The sequence below is a fragment of the Coturnix japonica genome, chromosome 10 (assembly GCF_054131305.1).
Source record: "Coturnix japonica strain WE chromosome 10, WE-NBRP24, whole genome shotgun sequence".
Taxonomy (NCBI): domain Eukaryota; kingdom Metazoa; phylum Chordata; class Aves; order Galliformes; family Phasianidae; genus Coturnix; species Coturnix japonica.
In genome coordinates, this window is record NC_140672.1 from 1,035,849 (window position 1) to 1,058,199 (window position 22,351).

The 22,351-nt window shown below is 61.2% G+C and overlaps 4 protein-coding genes across 5 annotated transcripts; 1 reads left to right on the forward strand and 3 right to left on the reverse strand.

Moving 5' to 3' along the window:
• Window positions 1–708: 708 nt before the first annotated feature.
• MAT2A (methionine adenosyltransferase 2A) lies at window positions 709–6,531 on the forward strand. Its single transcript, XM_085510095.1, has 9 exons — window positions 709–861; window positions 1,483–1,560; window positions 1,701–1,823; window positions 2,510–2,622; window positions 2,696–2,839; window positions 3,757–3,975; window positions 4,058–4,240; window positions 4,676–4,809; window positions 5,532–6,531. Exons 1-9 carry the CDS (start codon window positions 771–773, stop codon window positions 5,632–5,634), a joined length of 1,188 nt encoding a protein of 395 aa, XP_085366221.1. The 5' UTR covers window positions 709–770; the 3' UTR covers window positions 5,635–6,531.
• GGCX (gamma-glutamyl carboxylase) lies at window positions 6,517–16,755 on the reverse strand. Of its 2 annotated transcripts, none has more exons than XM_085510069.1 (15): window positions 16,419–16,755; window positions 14,694–14,900; window positions 13,511–13,669; window positions 12,301–12,466; window positions 11,742–11,820; window positions 11,568–11,674; window positions 10,679–10,842; window positions 10,336–10,595; window positions 9,778–9,909; window positions 9,549–9,700; window positions 8,817–8,986; window positions 7,910–8,040; window positions 7,689–7,836; window positions 6,818–7,013; window positions 6,517–6,718 (listed from the first exon to the last, which is right to left on the reverse strand). In XM_085510069.1, exons 1-15 carry the CDS (start codon window positions 16,738–16,740, stop codon window positions 6,571–6,573), a joined length of 2,541 nt encoding a protein of 846 aa, XP_085366195.1. In that variant the 5' UTR covers window positions 16,741–16,755; the 3' UTR covers window positions 6,517–6,570. The 2 variants fall into 2 exon arrangements, with proteins under 2 accessions (XP_085366195.1, XP_085366196.1); XM_085510070.1 differs by lacking the exon at window positions 16,419–16,755 and adding an exon at window positions 15,606–15,738.
• On the reverse strand, window positions 13,676–14,598 carry LOC146759101 (uncharacterized). The gene has a single exon (XM_085510442.1). It carries the CDS (start codon window positions 14,596–14,598, stop codon window positions 13,690–13,692), a length of 909 nt encoding a protein of 302 aa, XP_085366568.1. The 3' UTR covers window positions 13,676–13,689.
• A 421-nt stretch (window positions 16,756–17,176) lies between the features above and the next one.
• On the reverse strand, window positions 17,177–22,314 carry C10H2orf68 (chromosome 10 C2orf68 homolog). The gene is made up of 6 exons (XM_085510793.1): window positions 22,148–22,314; window positions 21,940–22,055; window positions 21,069–21,196; window positions 20,893–20,976; window positions 19,267–19,360; window positions 17,177–17,337 (listed from the first exon to the last, which is right to left on the reverse strand). The coding sequence occupies exons 1-6, from the start codon at window positions 22,240–22,242 to the stop codon at window positions 17,177–17,179; spliced, it is 678 nt and encodes a 225-aa protein (XP_085366919.1). The 5' UTR covers window positions 22,243–22,314.
• Between the last annotated feature and the right edge of the window lie 37 nt (window positions 22,315–22,351).

Consider the following 22,351-nt stretch of genomic DNA (forward strand, 5'->3'; position numbering starts at 1 on the left):
GTGCTGTGCCGGTCCGTGCCATCCCCGCTCGGTGCCGCCCGCACCCCGAGCGCGGCGGGTCCCGTTTCCCGTCCCGCGTGTCTCGGTTCGCTGATGCCGGCGGTTCCCGGCACAAGATGGCGGCTGGAGGCTCCGTGCCGCGGCCTGCTGCAGCTCCGGATCCCGTTCCGGCCCACCCCGCAGCTCCCACACCCCGCATGGCCCCGTACCCGTGGCCCTATTCCCGTACCCCGTACCCGTACCCTGTACCCGTGGCCCTACACCCGCCCCGTCCCTGCACACAATGGCGGCACCGCGCGGCCCAACATGGCGGACGGGGCGGGGCCGTCCCCAAACCCGCCGTGTCCGCACTGCGCATGCGCGGCCCACCCTCCCCTCTGCGCGTGCGCGCCGCCGCCGCGCGCCTCCATGGTCCGGTCCGCTCCATTGTGGGGGGCGCAGCTCCCGGTTCATCGCCGCTCCCGCCCGTTCCGCCGCAATGACGGAGCCCTGCGGGGCGGCCCCGCTCCGTTCTTTGTCTCTTTACCCTCCCGGCTCTTATGGCGGCTCCATATCGCGGTGGCATCGCGTGGAGCCCCGCTCGTTACGTAACTTCCCCCCCCTCCGCCATCAGCGCGTGGTTCCGTCGCTGGGCGCTCATTGGTCGGGAGCCGGAGGTGGGCGGGGACACGAGTCTATAAGTAGGGGCGGTGCTGCGGGGCCGCTCTCAGTTCGCCGCTTCCCCGCCGCGCGCCGCCGCTCCCCGCGCTCCGCTCCGCGCCGCCGCCGCCATGAACGGGCAGCTCAACGGCTTCCACGACGTGTTCATCGACGAGGGCACGTTCCTCTTCACCTCCGAGTCCGTGGGCGAGGGGCACCCAGGTGCGGGCCCGGCCGGACGCGGGGGGCGCAGTTGCGGCCTGGTCGTGTTGGGGGAGGGGCGGGGCGGGGTGGTCGCGCGCCGTTTTCCCGCGGGGCGGGGGGGGGGGGGGCGGCGTGACGTCACGGGGCGCGCGCGCGCCGCATTGCGGGCCCCGCAGCGCACGTGGTCAGCGCGTGGGGAGGGCGCGGGAAATGGGGGGGGGGGCGGCACGGAGCGGCGTGACATTGCGGGGAGCGGCGGGATGGGGGGGGGGGGCGTGAGTCAGCGCCGTGACGGAGCGAATCCCGGGTGGGGTGGAATCACAGCCCCCCCCGCACCGCCCGCACCCGGCCCCGATCCGCTCCCGTTGTCACCGCGCTGCGGGACCCCCCCGCAACGCATCGCCGGGGGTTGGGGGGCGGTGCCGGCAACACCCGCCCCTCCCCCATCCCACCCCCCAACCCCGTACCCACCCACAGCGGGGGGCGAAGGTTCGACCCCACCGCCATCATCCCCCCCCCCCCCATCCGGCTGCGCTGCGCTCCCAAAGGTCGCCGCCAAGGACGGCTGCGGTGGGGGGGGGGCTGGGGGTGGGCACAGACTGAGCTGCGATCACACCCCGCTCTGCCCCCCCCCATCAGATAAGATCTGCGATCAGATCAGCGATGCGGTGCTGGACGCCCACCTGCGGCAGGACCCCGACGCCAAAGTGGCCTGCGGTGAGTGGGTGGTGCAGGGCAATGCAGGGCAATACAGGAGCAATATAGGAGCAATATAAGAGCAATGCAGGAGCTCAGCCTGCAGCTCAACCCCCCCAACACACACTCACAACCTTCCTTTCCCCCCACCTCCGTTACAGAAACGGTTGCAAAGACGGGGATGATTCTGCTGGCGGGTGAGATCACGTCCCGAGCTGCTGTTGATTACCAGAAGGTTGTGAGGGACACCATCCGCCACATCGGATACGACGACTCCTCCAAAGGTGCACAGCGGGGACACACCCCCCCCCAGATCAGCCCTTAAAGCAGCACAGACCCCCACCCAACCCCCATCTTCAGCAGCACATTGACCCCCCCCATCCCCCTATATCAGCCCTTGGAGCACCCACTGACCTCCCCCAACCCTTGGAGCAGCTCAGACACACCCCCACACACACACACTATGAGCAGCCCCCTGACCCCCCCCCAGCCCCCTTATCAGCCTTTGGAGCAGCATAGTTGACTCTCCAGCCCCTCTATGAGCAGCCCACGAACCCCCCCCCATCCCTCAGTTCAACCCTTTAAGCTGAACACCCCCCCCAAATCCCTCTTTGAGCAGCACAATGACCCCCCCACCCCCAGATTAGCCCTTTGAGCAGTATACTGTCCCCTTAACCCCTCTTTGAGCTGAACAGACCCACCCCCACTTTGAGCAGCCCACTGACCCCCCTGTCCCCCATATCAGCCTTTTGAGCAGCACAGACCCCCCATCCCCACTTTGAGCAGCCTCTTGACCCCCCCATCCCCAAATAAGCTCTTCAACCAGCCTATTGACCCCCTTATCTCCCATATCAACCCTTTGAGCAGCCCACTGTCCCCCCAACCCCCATATCAACTCTTTGATCAGCACAGACCCCCCCATCCCCACTTTGAGCAGCCCTCTGACCCCCCCCCCCCTATTACCCCCCAGGCTTTGACTACAAGACCTGCAACGTGCTGGTGGCCCTGGAGCAGCAATCCCCAGACATTGCTCAGGGTGTTCACCTGGACCGCAGCGAGGAGGACATCGGTGCCGGCGATCAGGTGTGTTTGGTGGCGCGGTGCCGGCGCGGTGTCGGTGATGCCAAGCTCTGGAACTGCCCCTTTATCACGGCAGGGGCTGATGTTTGGTTACGCCACGGATGAGACGGAGGAGTGCATGCCGCTCACCATCGTGCTGGCACACAAACTCAACGCCAAGCTAGCCGAGCTGCGCCGCAATGGAACCCTGCCCTGGCTGCGTCCTGACTCCAAGACGCAGGTGGGTGATGGCTGGGTCCCTTGAGATGATGTTGGGGACCTCAGTGGCACCCATTAAGTCCCTTGGTGGCATTTTGGGGCCCTTAATGGCACCCTGAGTCCCTCAGTGGCATCCATTGGGTCCCTCAGTGGCACTTTAGGGCCCTTAATGGCACCCTGAGTCCCTCAGTGGCACCCATTGGGTCCCTCAGTGGCACTTTGGGGCACTTAATGGCATCCTGAGTCCCTTGGTGGCACCCATTGGGTCCCTTGGTGGCACTGCTGGATCTTTGGCATCACTGCTGGGTCCCTCAGTGGCACTTTGGGGCCCTTAATGGCGTTGTGAGTCCCTCATTGGCATCCATTGGGTTCCCCATGTCACCGTTGGGCCTTTGGGGTCACTTCTGGGTCCCTTGATCACGTTGTTGTGTCCCTTGGTGACATTGCTGGGTGCCTCAGTGTCCCTCAGTGTCACAATTGGGTCCCTCAATGTCCCCATTGGGTCCCTCACTGCCTCTATTGGTCCCTCAATGTCACTGCTTGGTGCCATTGTTGGGTTTTTGGTGTCACTTCTGAGTTCCTTGGTCATATTGTTGGGGCCCTCAGTGATGTTGGGTCCCTTGGGGTCCCTCAGTGTCCCCATGGGGTCCCTCTGTCCCTATAGGGTCCCTCATTGTCCCCATAAGGTCCTTCATTGTCTCCATTGGGTCCCTCTGTCCCCATAGGGTCCCTCAATGTCCCCATGGGGTCCCTCAGTGTCCCCATGGGGTCCCTCATTGTCCCCATTGGGTTCCTCTGTCCCCATAGGGTCCCTCATTGTCCCCATAGGGTCCCTCAGTGTCCCCATAGGGTCCCTCAATGTCCCCATAGGGTCCCTCAATGTCCCCATAGGGTCCCTCTGTGCCCCCAGCCCCTCTGTGACCCTGTATCCCCCCCCAGGTGACGGTGCAGTACATGCAGGACCGCGGTGCCGTCATCCCCATCCGTGTGCACACCATCGTCATCTCGGTGCAGCACGACGAGGAGGTTTGTCTGGACGAGATGCGGGATGCCCTGAAGGAGAAAGTGATCAAAGCCGTGGTGCCGTCCAAGTACCTGGACGAGGACACCATCTACCACCTGCAGCCCAGCGGGCGCTTCGTCATCGGCGGCCCCCAGGTCTGGTACCGAAAGCCCAGACCCACATTGTGCCATGGGGCCGGTGCTGGTGCTGATGTGTGTCCCCCTATTTCCCCTATAGGGTGACGCGGGGCTGACGGGCCGGAAGATCATCGTGGACACTTATGGGGGTTGGGGGGCACATGGAGGGGGGGCCTTTTCTGGGAAGGATTACACCAAAGTGGATCGTTCCGCTGCCTACGCTGCACGATGGGTCGCCAAGTCCCTCATCAAGGCCGGGCTGTGCCGCCGCGTCCTGGTGCAGGTGGGGACCCCCCCATTTACCTACCCCCCCATATACCCACCCCCCCATATACCCACCCCCCCATACACCCACCCCCCCATACACCCACCCCCCCATTTACCTACCCCCCCATACACCCACCCCCCCATATACCCACCCCCCCATATACCCACCCCCCCATACACCCACCCCCCCATATACCCACCCCCCCATATACCCACCCCCCCATATACCCACCCCCCATATACCCACCCCCCCATACACCCACCTCCCCATACACCCACCCCCCCATACACCCACCCCCCATATACCCACCCCCCCATACACCCACCTCCCCATACACCCACCCCCCATATACCCACCCCCCATACACCCACCCCCCATACACCCACCCCCCCATACACCCACCCCCCCATACACCCACCCCCCATATACCCACCCCTTTTCCCCTTTCAGGTTTCCTACGCCATCGGGGTGTCCCACCCGCTCTCCATCTCCATCTTCCATTACGGGACGTCGCAGAAGAGCGAGAGGGAACTGCTGGACATCGTCAAGAAGAACTTTGATCTGCGCCCGGGGGTCATTGTCAGGTATGGGGGGGATTTGGGGGGTCAATGGGGCGACTCAGCTGGTGGGGGGGGCTGCGTTTTGCCCCATGGATGGGGCTGAATGGAGGCAGGACGGCCCCAGGGCTGTGAGTGGGGCTGGTTCAGTATGGAGGTGGGTATGGGATGTATGGGGTAAGGGATATAGGGTATGGGATGGGGGGGATGTGGGGTAAGGGGTGTGGGGTATGGGATATATGGGGTAAGGAATGGGGGATGTGGGGTATGGGATATATGGGGTATGGGATGGGGGATGTGGGGTGAGGAACATATGGGGTAAGGGGGGATGTGTGGTATGGGATATGGAATATGAGATGGGATGTGGGACATGCGATATGGGACATGCTCTATGGCATATAAGGTATGGGATATGGCATATGATATATGAGATAGGAGATGTGGGTTGTGGGATATGGCATATGAGATACAGGATACGACATATGACGTGGGATATGGGATGTTGGCTGTTGTCTATGGGACATGGGATATGGGATAGTGCCCATTGGGGGTTGCCGCCTACATGGGCTGGGGAGGGGTCTCACGTTGGGGGTCTCACGTTGGGGGTCTCACGTTGGGGGTCTCATGTTGGGTGTCTCATGTTGGGGGTCTCACGTTGGGGGTCTCACGTTGGGGGTCTCATGTTGGGGGTCTCATATTGGGGTTGCCATGAGCTGTCTGGCAGCCCCACTGATCCCGTTGTGTTTCAGGGACCTGGACCTGAAGAAGCCCATCTACCAACGCACCGCAGCCTACGGTCACTTCGGTAGGGACAGCTTCCCCTGGGAGGTGCCCCGTAAACTCAAGTACTGACCCCGCGGGGCCTTTCCCCCCCGTCCTGGCGTCACCTACAGAGAAGCTTCAGGCTCTTGGGGGAAAAGCCCCCCCCCTCCCCCCCCATATCCCCCCCATCTGTCCCACAGTTGCGTTGTGTGGGGACCACACGCGGCCTCGTGCCTCCCCCAACCCCCCCAATGTAGAACCTCAATGGCTGAGCTCTGAGTGCTGCCCCCCCCCCAATTAACCCAGACCCCCCCCCTGGTGCTGGCTGTGCTGCTCTGACGCCTTTTAAGCTCCACTCGTGTGATATGGGGGGGGGTCCCATCCCACACGAGGACAAGGTTCTTTTAATTATTTCCACTGTTTTCTTTATAAGAAACCAGAAGCCAGAACTGCACAGCTCTGCCTTGGGCCGGGGGGGGCTCAGCTGAGCTGTGGGGCTTTGATTATGGGGGGGATGGGGTTTTTTTGGGGGGGGGGGGTCGGCCCTAAATACTTGAACGTTTTATAGTGGCGTTATTTATTGTGTGCTGAGGCGCGGGGGTGTGATACAGAGAAGCCCCCGCGCTCAGACGGCAGCTCCTGGTTGATCCCCCCCCCACATCCCACCCCCCCCACCCCCCCACCCCTCCACATTGAGGACATGGGGGGCTCTGAGGCTCTTAGTGCCCCCCAGTGGCGCTGGGGCCCCCCGGCTGTGGGGCGCTTTGGCCGGTGTGGTACAGAGAAGCCGGCTTGTTTACCTGCCCCCCCCGGGCTCGGCCCCATTAGTGCCTTTATGGAGGTGGGGGGGGGGGGGTCGCTTTCCCCCTCCCCCTTTTAACACATCTTTCTTTTTCTCCCCCCCCATTTTTTGGGACCGTTTACACCCGGTTTCACCCCCCCCCCCCAATAAAGTCACGGTGAGGTTCTGCCTTTGGGAATAGAAAAGCTTTTATTGTGGTTATAATGAATTGAATGGGGGGGGGTTCAGAGCTCGGGGGGGGGCGGCAGCGTCGTGCCCCCCCCTCCATCCTCCCCCTCCCCCCAGTTGGCGAAGGCGACCTCCTGGGCCAGCTGCTCGGGGGGGGGGCGGCCCAGAGCCAGGTTGCGCAGAGCGATGCAGGTCATCAGCAGGCTGAGATAATGGGGGGGGGTGGGGTTAATTAATGGGGTTGGGGTTAATTAATAGGGTTGGGGTTAATGGGGGGGTGGGTTTGGGCTGGGGGGGTCTCACCTGCGTCGGAAGAGATGCAGTTTCCTTTGCAGGAAGCGCAGGACGCGCTGCGCGCTGCTGGCGTTGCGCCGCTGTCCTGCCTCCTCCAGGCGCTTCTGCCGCCGCAGGAACGTGGCCACCAGCGGGTCCAGAACGGAACCGGGGGGCAGGGGGTCACCAACAAGGGGACGGAGCTCGGGGGGCAGCGGGGCTGTCTCTGGGTTGGGGGGGGGGAAGAGGTCAGGGTTTGGGTTGGGGTAGCGTTAGGGGTTGGGTAAGGTCAGGGTTAGGGTAGGGTTAGGATCAGGATTATGTTAGGATTAGGGGAGGGTTTGGGTTAGGGTAGGGTTAGGATTTGGGTCAGGGTTAGAGTTAGGGTTAAGGTTAGGGTTTGGGTTAGGGTCAGGGATAGGGTAGGGTAGGGTTAGGGTTAGGGTCGGGTAGGGTTTGGGTTAGGGTAGCATTAGGATTAGAGTTAGGGTAAGATTGGTGTTAGGATTAGGGTTAGGGTAGGGTTACGGTTAGGGTAGCATTAGGGTCAAGGGTAGTTTTAAGGTAGAGTTAGGATTAAAGTTAGGCTTTGGGTTAAGGTTATGGTCAGGGTCAAGGTTAGGGTTAGGGTTCTGGTCCCCCCCATGGTGGTGCTCACTAGTTAGGTTTAGGGTCTGTGTTAGGGTAGCATTAGGGTTAGGGTAGCTTTAGGTTTCTGGTCCCCCCATGTTGGTGCTCACCGATTAGGGTTAGGATCGCATTAGGGTCAGGGGCAGGGTTTGGGTTAGGGTTAGGGTAGCATTAGGATTAGGGTTGGGGTAGGGCTGGGTTAGGATTAGGGTTGGGGTAGGGCTGGGTTCGGTTCAGGGTTTGATTCTGGTCCCCCCATGTCTCCGCTCACCGGTTCCGTTCTGCAGCCGCTCTCTCAGCTCCTGCAGCCGGGTCAGGTTCTGCTCCAGCTCCATGGCCGTGGTGTTGACGTACGTGTACATGTAACACGACGGCTGCTCCGACACCGTGTGCACCTTGTGGTACTGCCCGGCCGGGAGCTGTGGGTGCAGCCGCTCAGTGACCCCCCCCTGCATCACAACGACCCCCCCCCATTCCCCACCCCCCCCATACCTGCATGCTGTCCCCCTGGTGCAGGCTGTGGTTGCGCTGCTGCTCCACCAGCTCCAGCAGCACGTCGCCCTGCAGCACCCGCAGGCTGGTGTTGCCCAGGTCCTCGCTCACAAAGTTCTCCAGGTGCAAACCTGAACCGGGGCTGGATGCTCAGCTGGGCTGGGGGCGGCCCCATAAACCCCCATAAACCCCCATAACCCCCCACCAAACCCCATCCAAGCACCTGTAACGCTCCCATCCCACCCAGCTCCATCCCAATGTCACCCATCCTAATCCCAACCAATCCAGTCCTACCCAACCACATCCAACCAACTCCACTCAACCCCATCCCGGTCCCATCCAACCCAACCCTGTCCCAACCCTGCCCCAATCCAACCCAAACCTGCCCAACCACAACATCCCACCATCCCAACCCCATCCCACCATCCCCACCACCCATCCCAGTCCCATCCCACCCAGCTCTATCCCAGTCCTGTCCCATCCAACCCCAACCTGACACTGTCCAACCCCACCCCGTCCATCTCCATCCAACCACCCCAACTCCATCCCAATCCCATCCAACCCAACTCCATCCCTACCCCTTCCAACTCCACTCAACCCCATCCCAACCTCATCTAATCCAACTCCATCCCAACTACCCCCATCCCACCCCATCCAACCACCCCGACTCCATCCCAATCCTATACAACCCCAAACCATCCCACCAACCTAACCCCATCCAACCATCCACTCAACGCCATCCCCTCCAATTATCCCACCCAACCATCCCAACTCCATCCCAATCCTATACAACCCCAAACCAACCCAACCCCATCCAACCCCATCCCATTGTCCCAACCTTGTCCGACCCCCCCCCCACCCACCCCCCCCCATCTTCTATGGGGACTTTCATTCCCTCTGCTCCTACCGGGGAAGTCAGCGATGAACACCACGTCCGTGTGTCCGTCCAGGCCGCTCTCCAGCTCCTGCAGCTTCTCCCTCCACGGCGACAGCTCCAGCAGCAGCGGCAGCACCCAGGGTGTGGGGCGCCACGGGGACCACTCTGCCTGCACCAGATCCACCCGTGGGTCCACCAACCTGTGGGTCACCAACCACGGGGTCACCAGTGGGGCCGGCGCCCCACAGAGCCGTCCCAGTGACCCCACGTGTGTCCCAACCCCACAAGAGCCCCCAATGTCCCCTATGATGTCCATGTGTCCCCACATGCATCCCCGCCTCTACTGGACGGGGTGATGGGGTCAGTGCCCCACTTGGCCACCTCCATGTCCCCATATGTGTCCCCATATGTGTCCCCACCGCTGTCCCAATATCCATCTTCATTTTGTTGGGAGTTGTGATGGGGTCAGCGCCCCACCAGCCCCCTCAGCGTCCCCATACACGTCCCTATTGATGGGGTCAGCATCCCACAGGACCCCCCCCATGTCCCTCTATGTGTCCCCACCTCCATTGGACGCAGTGATGTCCCCATCCCCACCAATGGGGTCAATGCCCCCTTGGAACCCCAACACCCCCATGTGTGCCCCCACCCCCACACCATCCCCACACCAAGGGCAGAGCCGGGCTCAGCAACACCCAGGACCCCCCCAGACCCACCCAGGACCCTCCAAGACCCACCCAAGACCCCCCCAGGACCCCCCACCTCTGCTGGAAGCGGTCATTGATGGACACCCAGATGTCGAAGTAGATCTGGGGCTGGGACACGTTGTACTGGGGCAGGATGTGGCTGAGGCACAGCGAGTATTGCTTCAGCATGTCAGCGTGGTCCTTCCAGCGCCGGGTCTGCGTGAACACCTACAGCCCCCCCCCATCAGCACGCAGACCCTCACCCCAATTCCCAGCCCCCCCCCACCCCATAGGGCCGCACTCACCCCTGGTTTCAGGTAGCCCACCTCCCCGGTGAGCCCATCTCTGTACGTGATCTTCACGTGCTGATGGAAGCGGGAGTGCACCATCATGTCCCATGAGTAGCCATAGAGACCATTGGTCCAGTTGTTGTAGCCCTGGGGGGGTCACAAGGCACAGGATGCCCCATGGTGCCCCCCAGCAGCGTCCCCATATCCCTGTGTGCCCCCACCAGTGTCCCCATATCCCTGTGTGCCCCCACCAGTGTCCCCATGTCCCCCCAAGTGCTGTCCCTATAACCATGTGCCCCCCCAGCACTGTCCTCCCCCCACTGCTCCCCACACCAATGTCCCTGGGTCCCTATGTGCCCCCCCAGCAGTGCCCCCAACCCCCCTATGTGCCCCCCACCCATGTCCCCACGCCCCCCTGTGCCCCCACCCCCCCTACATCCCCCCTCCCCACCCCCATCCCCATGCCATGTCCCTCCATACCCCCCCATACCCCCATAACCCCCCCCCCCATTGCCCCCATACCCCTATAACCCCCCCCCAATTGCCCCCATAACCCCCCCCCATTGCCCCCACCTGTGTGATGAAGTGTGAGTACGGCAGGAAGAGCTGTTCCAGCACATAGAGCAACGTGAAGGCGGCCGCCAGCTGCTGCCGGATTGTGGGGCGCCACGCAGCCCCCCGCCCCCCATAGTGACAGTCAGGGCTGCGCCGGGGGGGGGCGGTGGTGGGTAGTGCCCCCTGCAGCCACCGTGGGCAGCGGGCACACAGCCGGCGCGGCCATGACGGGTCACAGAACAGCCCGCTGCTGGCCAGCATGGTGTACGAGAACATCCCTGGGGGGGACATGGGGGCGTCAGGGACATGGGGGCGGTGTTAGGGACCCCCCGGTGCCCCCCATCCCAATGACCCCCCTCACCGATGCTGAAGAGCTGCGAGTTCATGCAGTGGAAGTAGGTGACGAGGACGAGGCCGAGGGGCCGCGTGGCATCGAAGAACAGGAGGAACCCGGCAGAGAGATCCAGAGCCAGCCCCCCCCCATGGACCACCAGGCGGCTCGTCAGCTCCTCCGACAGCACCAGCCTGCGGCAACAACATCAGATCCAACACAATCCAACACAACGCAATCCAACACAACTAAATCCAACACAACGCAATCCAACACAACTAAATCCAACCCAACCCAACACAATCCAACACAATGCAATCCAAACCAACTCAATTCAACCCAACCCAACTCAAACCAACCCAACTCAATTCAAACCAACACAATGCAACCCAACTCAAACCAAACCAACTCAATCCAACACAATTCAACCCAACCCAACTCAATTCAACCCAACTCAAACCAACCCAAGTCAATTCAAACCAGCCCAAACCAACCCAACTCAATTCAACCCAACACAATCCAACCAAACTCAAACTAACCCAACACAATCCAACCCAACCCAACTCAATCCAACCCAACTAAAACCAACTCAAACCAACCCAACTCAAAACAGCCCAACTCAACTCAATTCAACCCAACCCAATCCAACTTAACCCAACCCAACCCAACTCAACTGAACCCAACTAATACAGACCAACTCAATCCAACCAACCCAACTCACCCCAACCCAACCCAACCCAAGTCAACTCAATCCTACCCAACCCAACCCAACCAAACCAAACTCAACCCAACCCAACCAAACCCAACCCAACATGACCCAGCCCAACCCAACTGAACCCAACTCATCCCAACCCAACCCAACCCATCCCAACCCAACCCAACATGACCCAACCCAACCAACCCACCCCACCCCACTCACCGAAATGGGGAGAAGAGCCAATGCTTCGCCAGCGACCCCATGGAGTACCCCCCCACCCAGTCAGCGTCCAACTTCTTCAGCCCCGCGATGAAGTAGACGATGAAGATCTGTGGGGACACACGGTGACGGCCCCGCTGGGGATGCTGTGGGGGGGCGCAGTGGGGTGGGACCCACCTGTGCTCGCAGCAGGGTGTAGTTCCACAGCGGGACGTGGGCGTTGCGCTTCTGCGGGTGGAAGAGGCCGTCGATGGAGCTGTGGGGACAGGGGGGCGGCACTGAGGGGGTGTGAGCTGTGGGGTGGGGGCACAACTGCCCCATGGGGACAGCGAGACGTGGGGCCCATTGGGAAGCATGGGGATATCAAGGTTCCATCGCCCTGTGGGGACCCAACCCTATAGGACACCCCACACCGACCCACCCCATGGCCCCATACCCCACCTGCACCTCCCCATCCCTTCTCCCTCCCCCATTGCCCCCACCCCATGTCCCCATGTCCCAATATCCCCATGTTCTTGTGCCCCATGATGACCCCACGTCTCTGTGTCCCTGTACACCCCATATCCCCCAATGACCCCATAACCCCATGTCCCTGTACCTTCACACCTCCACATCCCCATGACCCCATATCCCCCAATGACCCCATATCCCCACATCCCTGTACCCTCATACCCCCATACCCCCATGGCCCCACATCCCCACACCCCCCCTGTCCCCCCCACCCCACCCCCCGTACCCGTATCGGTCGGCGCCCAGCAGTGCCAGCTGGAAGGCCAGCAGCCCGTACAGGTAGGAGTGGTTGTTCCAGCTGGCCTTGTCCAGCAGCAGCACGTACCAATACGGCACCAGGAAGGACACGGCGCTCAGCCGGTAGCAGCAGCCCAGCATCACCCCCAGGGCGCCTGCGGGACACCCCACATCACCCCACATCACCCCACATCACCCCATATCCCACATCCCACACACCACCCCATGGCCCCACACCCATCCCAACTGACCCCATTATCCCCCCAGTGGCTCCATGCCCACCCCACACCAACCACAACCCATCACCACGACCCAGCATCCATCCCAACGACCCATACCCACCTCCATGACCCTATACTCACCCCATACCCCTTCCAATGACCCCATACCCACCCCAATACCCATCCCCATGACACTGTACCCATCCCATACCCATCTCCATAACCCCACACCCACCCCATAGCCATCCCAATGACCCCATACCCCCTCCAATGACTCCTTACCCATCCCATTGACCCCATACCCATCCTAATGACCCCGTACCCAACCCACACCCACCCCAATGACCCCACATCCACCCCAATGACCCCATACCCATCCTAATGACCCCATACCCATCCCAATGACCCCATACCCATCCCAATGACCCCGTACCCAACTCAATAACCCCATACCTATCCCAACGACCCCACACCCACCCCAAAGACTCTGTACCCACCCCATTGACCCCATACCCAACTCAATTACCCCATACCCACCCCAACGACCCTGTACCCAACCCATTGAGCCTGTACCCACTCCACTGACCCCACACCCAACTCAGTGACTCCTTACCCATCCCACTGACCCCATACCCATCCCAATGACCCCATACCCATCCCAATGACCCTGTACCCAACTCAATAACCCCATACCCATTCCAATGAGCCGGTACCCATCCCAATGACCCCATACCCATCCCAATGACCCCATACCCATCCCAATGACCCTGTACCCAACCCACTGACCCCATACCCATCCCAATGTCCCCAAACCCAACTCAATGACCCCATACCCTACTCAAAGACCCTGTTACCCACCCCATTGATTCTGTACCCACCCCACTGACCCCACACCCACCCCATCGACCCCATACCCATCCTAATGACCCCATACCCACCCCACTGACCCCACACCCACCCCACTGCCCCCCCACGTACCGAGCGCCATGATGGCGTACAGCAGGTACATCCAGTCGAGGGGCAGCGGCTGCAGCGCGGGCAGCAGCGGGAAGCGACAGACCTGCAGCCCGTCCAGGTAGCGGAAATCCAGCCGCGCCATGCCGCGCTCCTGCGGCACGTCCAGCAACATCAGCAGCCCTGGGAGGGGACGGGGGCGGTCAGAGCCCGGCACCAACAGAACCAGGACCAGCACCAACAGAACCAGGACCAGCACTAACAGAACCGGGACCGGCACCAACAGAACCAGGACCAGCACCAACACCAACAGAACCAGCACCAACACCAACAGAACCAGGACCGGCACCAACACCAACAGAACCAATACCAGCACCAACAGAACCAGGACCAGCACTGGTACCAACGGAACCAGGACCAGCACCAAGACCAATACCAGCACTGGTACCAACAGAACCAGGACCAGCACCAACAGAACCAATACCAGCACCGGTACCAACAGAACCAGGACCAGCACCAAGACCAATACCAGCACTGGTACCAACAGAACCAGGACCAGCACCAACAGAACCAATACCAGCACCGGTACCAACAGAACCAGGACCAGCACCAAGACCAATACCAGCACTGGTACCAACAGAACCAGGACCAGCACCAAGACCAATACCAGCACTGGTACCAACAGAACCAGGACCAGCACCAACACCAACAGAACCAGGACCAGCACCAGCACCAATACCAGCACCAACACCAATACCAGCACTGGTACCAACAGAACCAGGACCAGCACCAAGACCAATACCAGCACCGGTACCTACAGAACCAGGACCAGCACCAACACCAACACCAGCACCGGTACCAACAGAACCAATACCAGCACCAGCAGCACCAACAACAGCACCGACACCTCCAACACTGGCACCAGCACCAACACCAACATCAGCACCAATATTGGCACCAATACCAGAACCAACACCAGCACCATCAGCACCAACAGCACCGATACCAGCACCAGCACCAGCACCAACAGCACCAATAACAGAACCAGCATTGACACCAACAGCACCAGCACCAGCACCATCATCACCAACCATCACCGAGACCACCCCCATCCCACCCCCATCCCCCCCACTGTCCCCATCAATGTCCCCCCCATCCCCCCCCATTGATGTCACCCCCCATCAACGTCCCCCCTTTGTCCTCTCACCGAACGCAGCCCTGAAGGCTCCGAGTGCTGCGGGGTCTGTGGGTCGGTGCAGCAGCCGAACCAGCCGGTCCCATTGTGTCAGCTCGCTCAGCTCGAAGCCCAGCAGGCGTCGGGCCGACCCCGGGGGGCTGTGTGGGCCGTGGGGGGGCTCCGGGGGGCTGTGGGGTGCGGGGTCGGCACGGCCCGGCCTGCGGCGCCGTGGGGCGGCTGTGGGGCAGACGGTGTGAGGGCTGCGGCCCCTTGAGCTCCAGGGCAGCCCCATAGATGTCCCATAGCCCCATAGCCGCCCTATAGCCCCTATAAAAGTCTCATTGCCCCAGGGCAGCCCTATAGAGCTCCCATAGCCCCATAGCTGCCCTACAGCCCATATAGAGACCTCATTGCCCCAGGGCAGCCCTATAGAGGTCCCATAGCCCCCTATAAACCCTATAGCCCCAGTAGTGGCCTCGTTGCCCCATAACAGCCCCACAATCCCACAGCAGCCCCACAGCGGTCCCACAGCCCCCATAGCAGCCCTACAACAGCCCTATCATGTTCCCATGGCCTCATAGCAGCCCCTGAGACACAGATCAGCCTCATAGCAGCCCCATAGACCCAATAGCAGCCCCACAGCCCCAACAGTGGGCTCAGTGCCCCACGGCAGCCCCATAGCAGCCCCATAGCCCCATAGAGACCCTATAGAGGCCCCATAGCTACCCCATTGCCCCATAGAAGCCCATAGCTGCCCCATAGCCCTATAGCAGCCCCATAGCCGCCCCATAGCCCCATAGAGACCCCATAGAAGCCCATAGCGGCCCCATAGCCCTGCAGCAGCCCCATAGCCGCCCCATAGCCCTATAGCAGCCCCGTGGCCCCATAGAGGCCCTATAGCCGCCCCATAGAAGCCCATAGGAGCCCCACAGCATCCCCCACCCGCCGCCTCCTCCTCCGCCGCCATTGCTCCGCCGTGTCCCCGCCCCCCGCCACGTCAGCGCCCTCCGCCCTATAGGAACCGACGGCAGCTATGGGGCGGGGAGCCGCCCCGTGACCTCTGACCCCACAGTGACCTCTGACCCAGTGACCTCTGACCTCCCCCCCCCATCCCTCCCCCAGTGTGGGGCAGCTATGGGGCGGCTATGGGACACTATGGTCCCTATATCCCTATGGTGTCCCCAGGTCCCTATAATGGCCCCATATCCCTGTGACCCCCCCCCCCATTGTCCCCAATGGCCGCAGTGCTGCCAGGCACATGGGGACAAAGACGGCAGTGACAATGGGGACAGATGGGGGCTATGGGGACACCTCTATGGGGTTCTATGGGATTCTATGGGGACACCTTTATGGGGCTCTATGGGGACACCTCTATGGGCTTCTATGGGGTTCTATGGGGTTCTATGGGGACACCTCTATGGGGTTCTATAGTGTTCTATGGGGCTCTATGGGCCTCTATGGTGTTCTATGCGGCTCTATGGGGTCCTATGGGATTCTTTGGGGACACCTCTATGGGCTTCTATGGGGTTTAATGGGGTTCTATGGGCACACATTGGGGTTTTGGGCTCCCGGAGGGGACCCACCTGTGTGGCTTTATGACATTATGGGCTGGATGGGGGCAGCTCTATGGGGCTCTATGGGGCTCTATGGGGTTTGTGGGGGACAACGCCACGTCTATGGGGATACGGGATATGGGGGGGGTCCATCTGTGGGGTTATGGGATCTATGGGGGGGGGGGGCGGGGTCACCGCCGACCTTCGTGCTCCGCGCTGTGGGGCGGGACCCCGGGACGGGCGGGGCGAGTGAGGCCGCTCCGGTGCCGGTCCGGTCCTGAGCGAGGTGCCGAGTCGGTCCCGGTCTCGGTGTCGGTCCCGGTGTCGGTCCCGCCGTCCCCCCCCGCCATGGTGAGCGCTGCGGCCACTTTCTCTTTCTCTTCCCGGGTTGGGGGTGGGGGATCCGCGCCGCCTTTGTCCCCCCCCCGGCCCGGTTCTGTCCCGGTTCTGTCCCGGTTCCGCCCCCCTCCGTCCCCGTGCCTTTGGTGCCCCCCTCCCTGCTGCTCCCCATTGACCCCCATCATGTCCCCGCAGCCCCATAGAAGCCCATAGCTGCCCCATAGCCCTATAGCAGCCCCATAGCCTCCCCATAGCCCCATAGAGACCCCATAGAAGCCCTGAGACCCCCCATCCCACACCCCATGGTCCCATCCCATGTCCCCACAGCCCCCATATCCCGAACACCCCCCACCCCATAACTCCATCCCCATGTCCCCGTACCTCCCTGTCCCCCATCCCATATCCTTAGGGGGAGGGTCCCAAAGTCCCTCCAGGTCTCAGATCCGGGGTCTCATGTCCCCAATGTCCCCATTTCCCCACTGTCCCCCACCCCACATCCCTAAATCCCCCATATCCCCACCCCACATCCCTGTCCCCATCACCCCACATGCCCTGATGTCCCCCCCATCCCTGTGTCCCCAATATCCCCCTACCTCCATCCACAGCCCCATGTTCCCATGGTCACCCCCCCCCCCAATGACCCCCCACCCCATATGACCCCCCGTTCCCCCCGTTGCCCCCAGGCGGAGCTGGCCCGGTGCCAGCAGCGGGCGGACGAGGTGACGGAGCTGATGAGGCTGAACGTGGCCAAAGCGCTGGAGAGAGACGGGAAACTGGGGGAGCTGGGGGGGAGAGTGGAGGAACTGAGCGCCATGGTGGGACATGGGGGGGCACGGGGGGGTATGGGGGGGTATGGGGGGGGTACGGGGGGATATAGAGGGGTATGGGAGGGGTATGGGGGGATATAGGGGGGGTATGGGGGGATATAGGGTTATGGGGGGGATATAGGGGGTATGGGGGGGATATAAGGGATATGGGGGGGTATGGGAGGGTCATGGGGGGGATATGGGGTGGGATATAGGGTTATGGGGGGGATATGGGGGGGTATGGGGGGGATATAAGGGATATGGGGGGGTATGGGGGGGTCATGGGGGGGATATAGGGTTATGGGGGGGATATAGGGGGGTATGGGGGGGATATAAGGGATATGGGGGGGTATGGGGGGGATATGGGGTGGGATATAGGGTTATGGGGGGGATATGGGGGGGTATGGGGGGGGATATAGGGGGGATATAGGGTTATGGGGGGGATTATAAGGGACATGGGGGGGTATGGGGGGGTCATGGGGGGGATATGGGGTGGGATATAGGGTTATGGGGGGGATATGGGAGGGTATGGGGGGATATAGGGGGGTATGTGGGGGTATGGGGGGGATATGGGGTGGGATATAGGGTTATGGGGGGGGATGGGGGGATGTAGGGAGATATGGGGGGATATAGGGGGACATGGGAGGGGCATGGGGGGATATGGGGGATATAGTGGGGGGTATGGGGGGATATAGGGGGGGGTATGGGGGGATATGAGGGGGATATAGGGGGTATAGGGGTATATAGGGGGGGATATAGGGTTATGGGGGGGATATAGGGGGGTATGGGGGGGATATAAGGGATATGGGGGGGTATGGGGGGTCATGGGGGGGATATGGGGTGGGATATAGGGTTATGGGGGGGATATGGGGGGGTATGGGGGGGATATAAGGGATATGGGGGGGTATGGGGGGGTCATGGGGGGGATATAGGGTTATGGGGGGGATATAGGGGGGTATGGGGGGGATATAAGGGATATGGGGGGGTATGGGGGGGATATGGGGTGGGATATAGGGTTATGGGGGGGATATGGGGGGGTATGGGGGGGGATATAGGGGGGATATAGGGTTATGGGGGGGATTATAAGGGACATGGGGGGGTATGGGGGGGTCATGGGGGGGATATGGGGTGGGATATAGGGTTATGGGGGGGATATGGGAGGGTATGGGGGGATATAGGGGGGTATGTGGGGGTATGGGGGGGATATGGGGTGGGATATAGGGTTATGGGGGGGGATGGGGGGATGTAGGGAGATATGGGGGGATATAGGGGGACATGGGAGGGGCATGGGGGGATATGGGGGATATAGTGGGGGGTATGGGGGGATATGGGAGGATATGGGGGGGATATAAAGGCCATGGGGGATGCTGTGGGGACATAAAGCTGGGGTGGGGTAGGGGGACACTATGAGGACATGGGGTCTATGGGGATATGGCCTTTGGTGTCACAGTCCTGGGTGTGTGTGGGGGGCACACAATGTATGGGGGATGCAGCCTTGGGGTTGGGGCTGCAGTTGACCCCCCAATGTCCCTCAATGCCCCCAATGTCCCTTAATATCCCTTAATGTCCCTCAATGTCCCTCCATGTCCCCCAGTGTCCCAATATCTCCCAATGTCCCTTAATGTCCCCCCATGTCCCCTGTGTCCCCCCAATATCCCCTAATACCCCCCAATATCCCCTAATATTCCCCCAATATCCCATAATATCCCCCCAATACCCCCCAATATCCCCCAATACCCCCCAATATCCCCTAATATCCCATAATATCCCATAATACCCCCCAATATCCCCCAATATCCCATAATATCCCCAATATCCCCCAATATCCCCTAATACCCCCCAATACCCCCCAATATCCCCTAATATCCCCCATATCCCGCAGAGCTCCCTGTTCCGGCGCAGTACCCGTGTGGTGTCCCGGCGGCAGCGCTCCCGGCGGCGCTGGGGGGCTCCGTGGCTGCGGTGGGTCGGGGTGGGGGTCGGGGTGGGGGTCCTGCTCCTGTTATTGGGGCTGGGGTTGGGGTTGGGGCTGCGCTGGGCCGCCCCTATAACAACACAAGGCCCCACTGCCCCACCTGGAACCCCAAAGTGGGGCTGAGAGACAGAGGGAGGCTGGAGACCCTACAGTGCCAGTGGGATGTTATGGGACCCTACAAGGACCAGGAGCTGCCAGGAGACACTACAAGAAACAGTGGGACACGTTAGAGGGACCCTACAGTGAAGGAGCTGCTATGGGGGACCCTACAAGAAACAGAGACTGAGGGCTGGGGAGACCCTACAATAAACGATGGGACGTGTTATGGGAGACCCTACAATAAATGATGGGATGTTATAGGAGACCCTACAATAAATGATGGGATGTTATAGGAGACCCTACAATAAATGATGGGATGTGTTATAGGAGACCCTACAATAAATGATGGGATGTGTTATGGGAGACCCTACAATAAATGATGGGATGTGTTATGGGAGACCCTACAATAAATGATGGGATGTTATAGGAGACCCTACAATAAATGATGGGATGTTATAGGAGACCCTACAATAAATGATGGGATGTGTTATAGGAGACCCTACAATAAATGATGGGATGTGTTATGGGAGACCCTACAATAAATAGGGACCAAAACATTGCGACCTGCTGGGAAGACCCTACAATAAGAGCCCTAGGGGATCTGATATGGGGACACCCTATAAGAACCCTATGGAATCTAATATGGGGGCACCCTACAATAAAAACCCTATAGGATCCAATTTGGGGACACCCTATAAGAACCTTATGGGATCCGATATGGGGACACCCTTCAATAATAACCCTATGGGATCCAATTTGGGGACACCCTACAATAAGAACCCTACAGGATCTAATATGGGGGGCACCCTACAGTAACAACCCTATGGGATCCAATTTGGGGACACCCTATAACAACCCTATGGGATCTCATATAGGGACACCCTACAGTAACAACCCTATAGGATCCAATATGGGGACACCCTACAATAAGAACCCTATGGGATCCGATATGGGGACATCCTACAATTACAACCCTATGGGATCCAATTTGGGGACACCCTATAAGAACCCTATGGGATCTGATATAGGGACACCCTACAATAAGAACCCTACAGGATCTAATATGGGGGGCACCCTACAATAACGACCCTATAGGATCTGATATGGGGACACCCTATAAGAACCCTATGGGATCTGATATGGGGGGCACCCTACAATAATGACCCTATGGGATCAGATATGGGGGCACCCTATAACAACCCTACGGGTCTCATATAGGGACACCCTACAATAACAACCCTATAGGATCTGACCTGTCGGTGTCACCGCCGTCCCATGGCACCACCCGCAATGCACTGACCCCACGCAGCCCCTCACACCACCAGCACCTTTAATGCCCCCTATGGGGTGGGCTGGCCCCATATCGCCCCATATAACCCCATATCGCCCCATATCGCCCCACATCACACCCCCCCACATCACACCCCCCCCATCCTCTTGCCGATCTCATCCCGCACCCTGCGGCACAACGCGCTGCGCAGCGCGGGCTCCAGGGGGCTGCGGGCACAGACCCTGCGCGTCACGTCCTCCGCGCTGTCACCCTATAAGGGAACACGGCATTTAATATGGGGAGGGGTCTCCAAACAACACCCCCCCCCTTTTCTATATAGACCCCCCCCCCCCCAGCCCCCACCTGGTGCACGATGACGCTGGTGACGGTGCCGTCGTCCCCTTCGTAATCCAGGCAGAAGAGACGGGGACCGCGGGGGGGGTGGGGAGGGGGCGGGGGGGACCCCGGGCTGCTGGAACCTGGAGGGACCCCTGAGCCCCCCCAGCACAATGGCACCACAACGACCCCCCCAAGGACCCCCCCCAGCTCCAACAGCACCCATGGGTGTCCACCCCCCCCAGCTCCAATAGCACCCATGGGGGTCCCCCCCCCAGCTCCAATAGCACCCATGGGTGTCCACCCCCCCCAGCTCCAATAGCACCCATGGGTGTCCACCCCCCAGCTCCAATAGCACCCATGGGTGTCCACCCCCCAGCTCCAACAGCACCCATGGGTGTCCACCCCCCCAGCTCCAATAGCACCCATGGGTGTCTCCCCCCCCCCCAGCTCCAACAGCACCCATGGGTGTCCCCCATCCAGCTCCAATAGCACCCATGGGTGTCCCCCCCCCCAGCTCCAATAGCACCCATGGGTGTCCACCCCCCCCCCCCAATGCCCTCCCTGGGGATCCCCCCACGCCCCTCCCTCCACACTGGGTGCCCCTAAGCCCACCCATGGGTGCCCCCCCCAATGCCCCCGCCCCCATTTTGGGTGCCCCCCTACACCCTGAGGACCCCCCCCCCATACTGTGTACCCCCATATCCACCCTTGGGTGCTCCCCCCCCTCCAATACCCCCTAAACAAACCCACCCTGACGACCCCCCCATATTAGGTGCCCCCCCACAGTGACCCTCCCACACCCCCCCCCCCCACATTGGGTGCCCCCAAACCCACCCATGGGTGCCCCCCTTCACCCCATAGACCCCCCCTTCTTGTCGCCCCCCCCCCCCGTTACCGGCTCTCCTCGCTCTATACACGGGTTGATCGGGACGGCGGGGCCGGGGGGGGGTCGCGGTGTGTCGCCCCCGGGCTCTGCCCCGAGCCTGTCTCACGGAGCGCTCATAGGCGTCCCTGGGCACCGGGAATCAGCACCGGGTACCGGGGGGGGGGGTACGGGGATAACGGGGGTACGGGGATAACGGCGGTCCCGGTGTTACCGGTACCTGGCCAGCTGGTTCCGCCGGATGTGCCGCACGAAGCCGTGGCTCATATCGAGTCTCCCTCCCGGCCGGCAGCGCCGCCCCGAACTCGGCTCCATCCGACCCCGAACCCGCCGGTACCGGGACGCGGCCCCTTTAAAAGTTCCGCCGCTGTCCGGCAGCGCCGCACTGCGCATGCGCTGAGCACGCAGCGAGAGGCGACGCTCT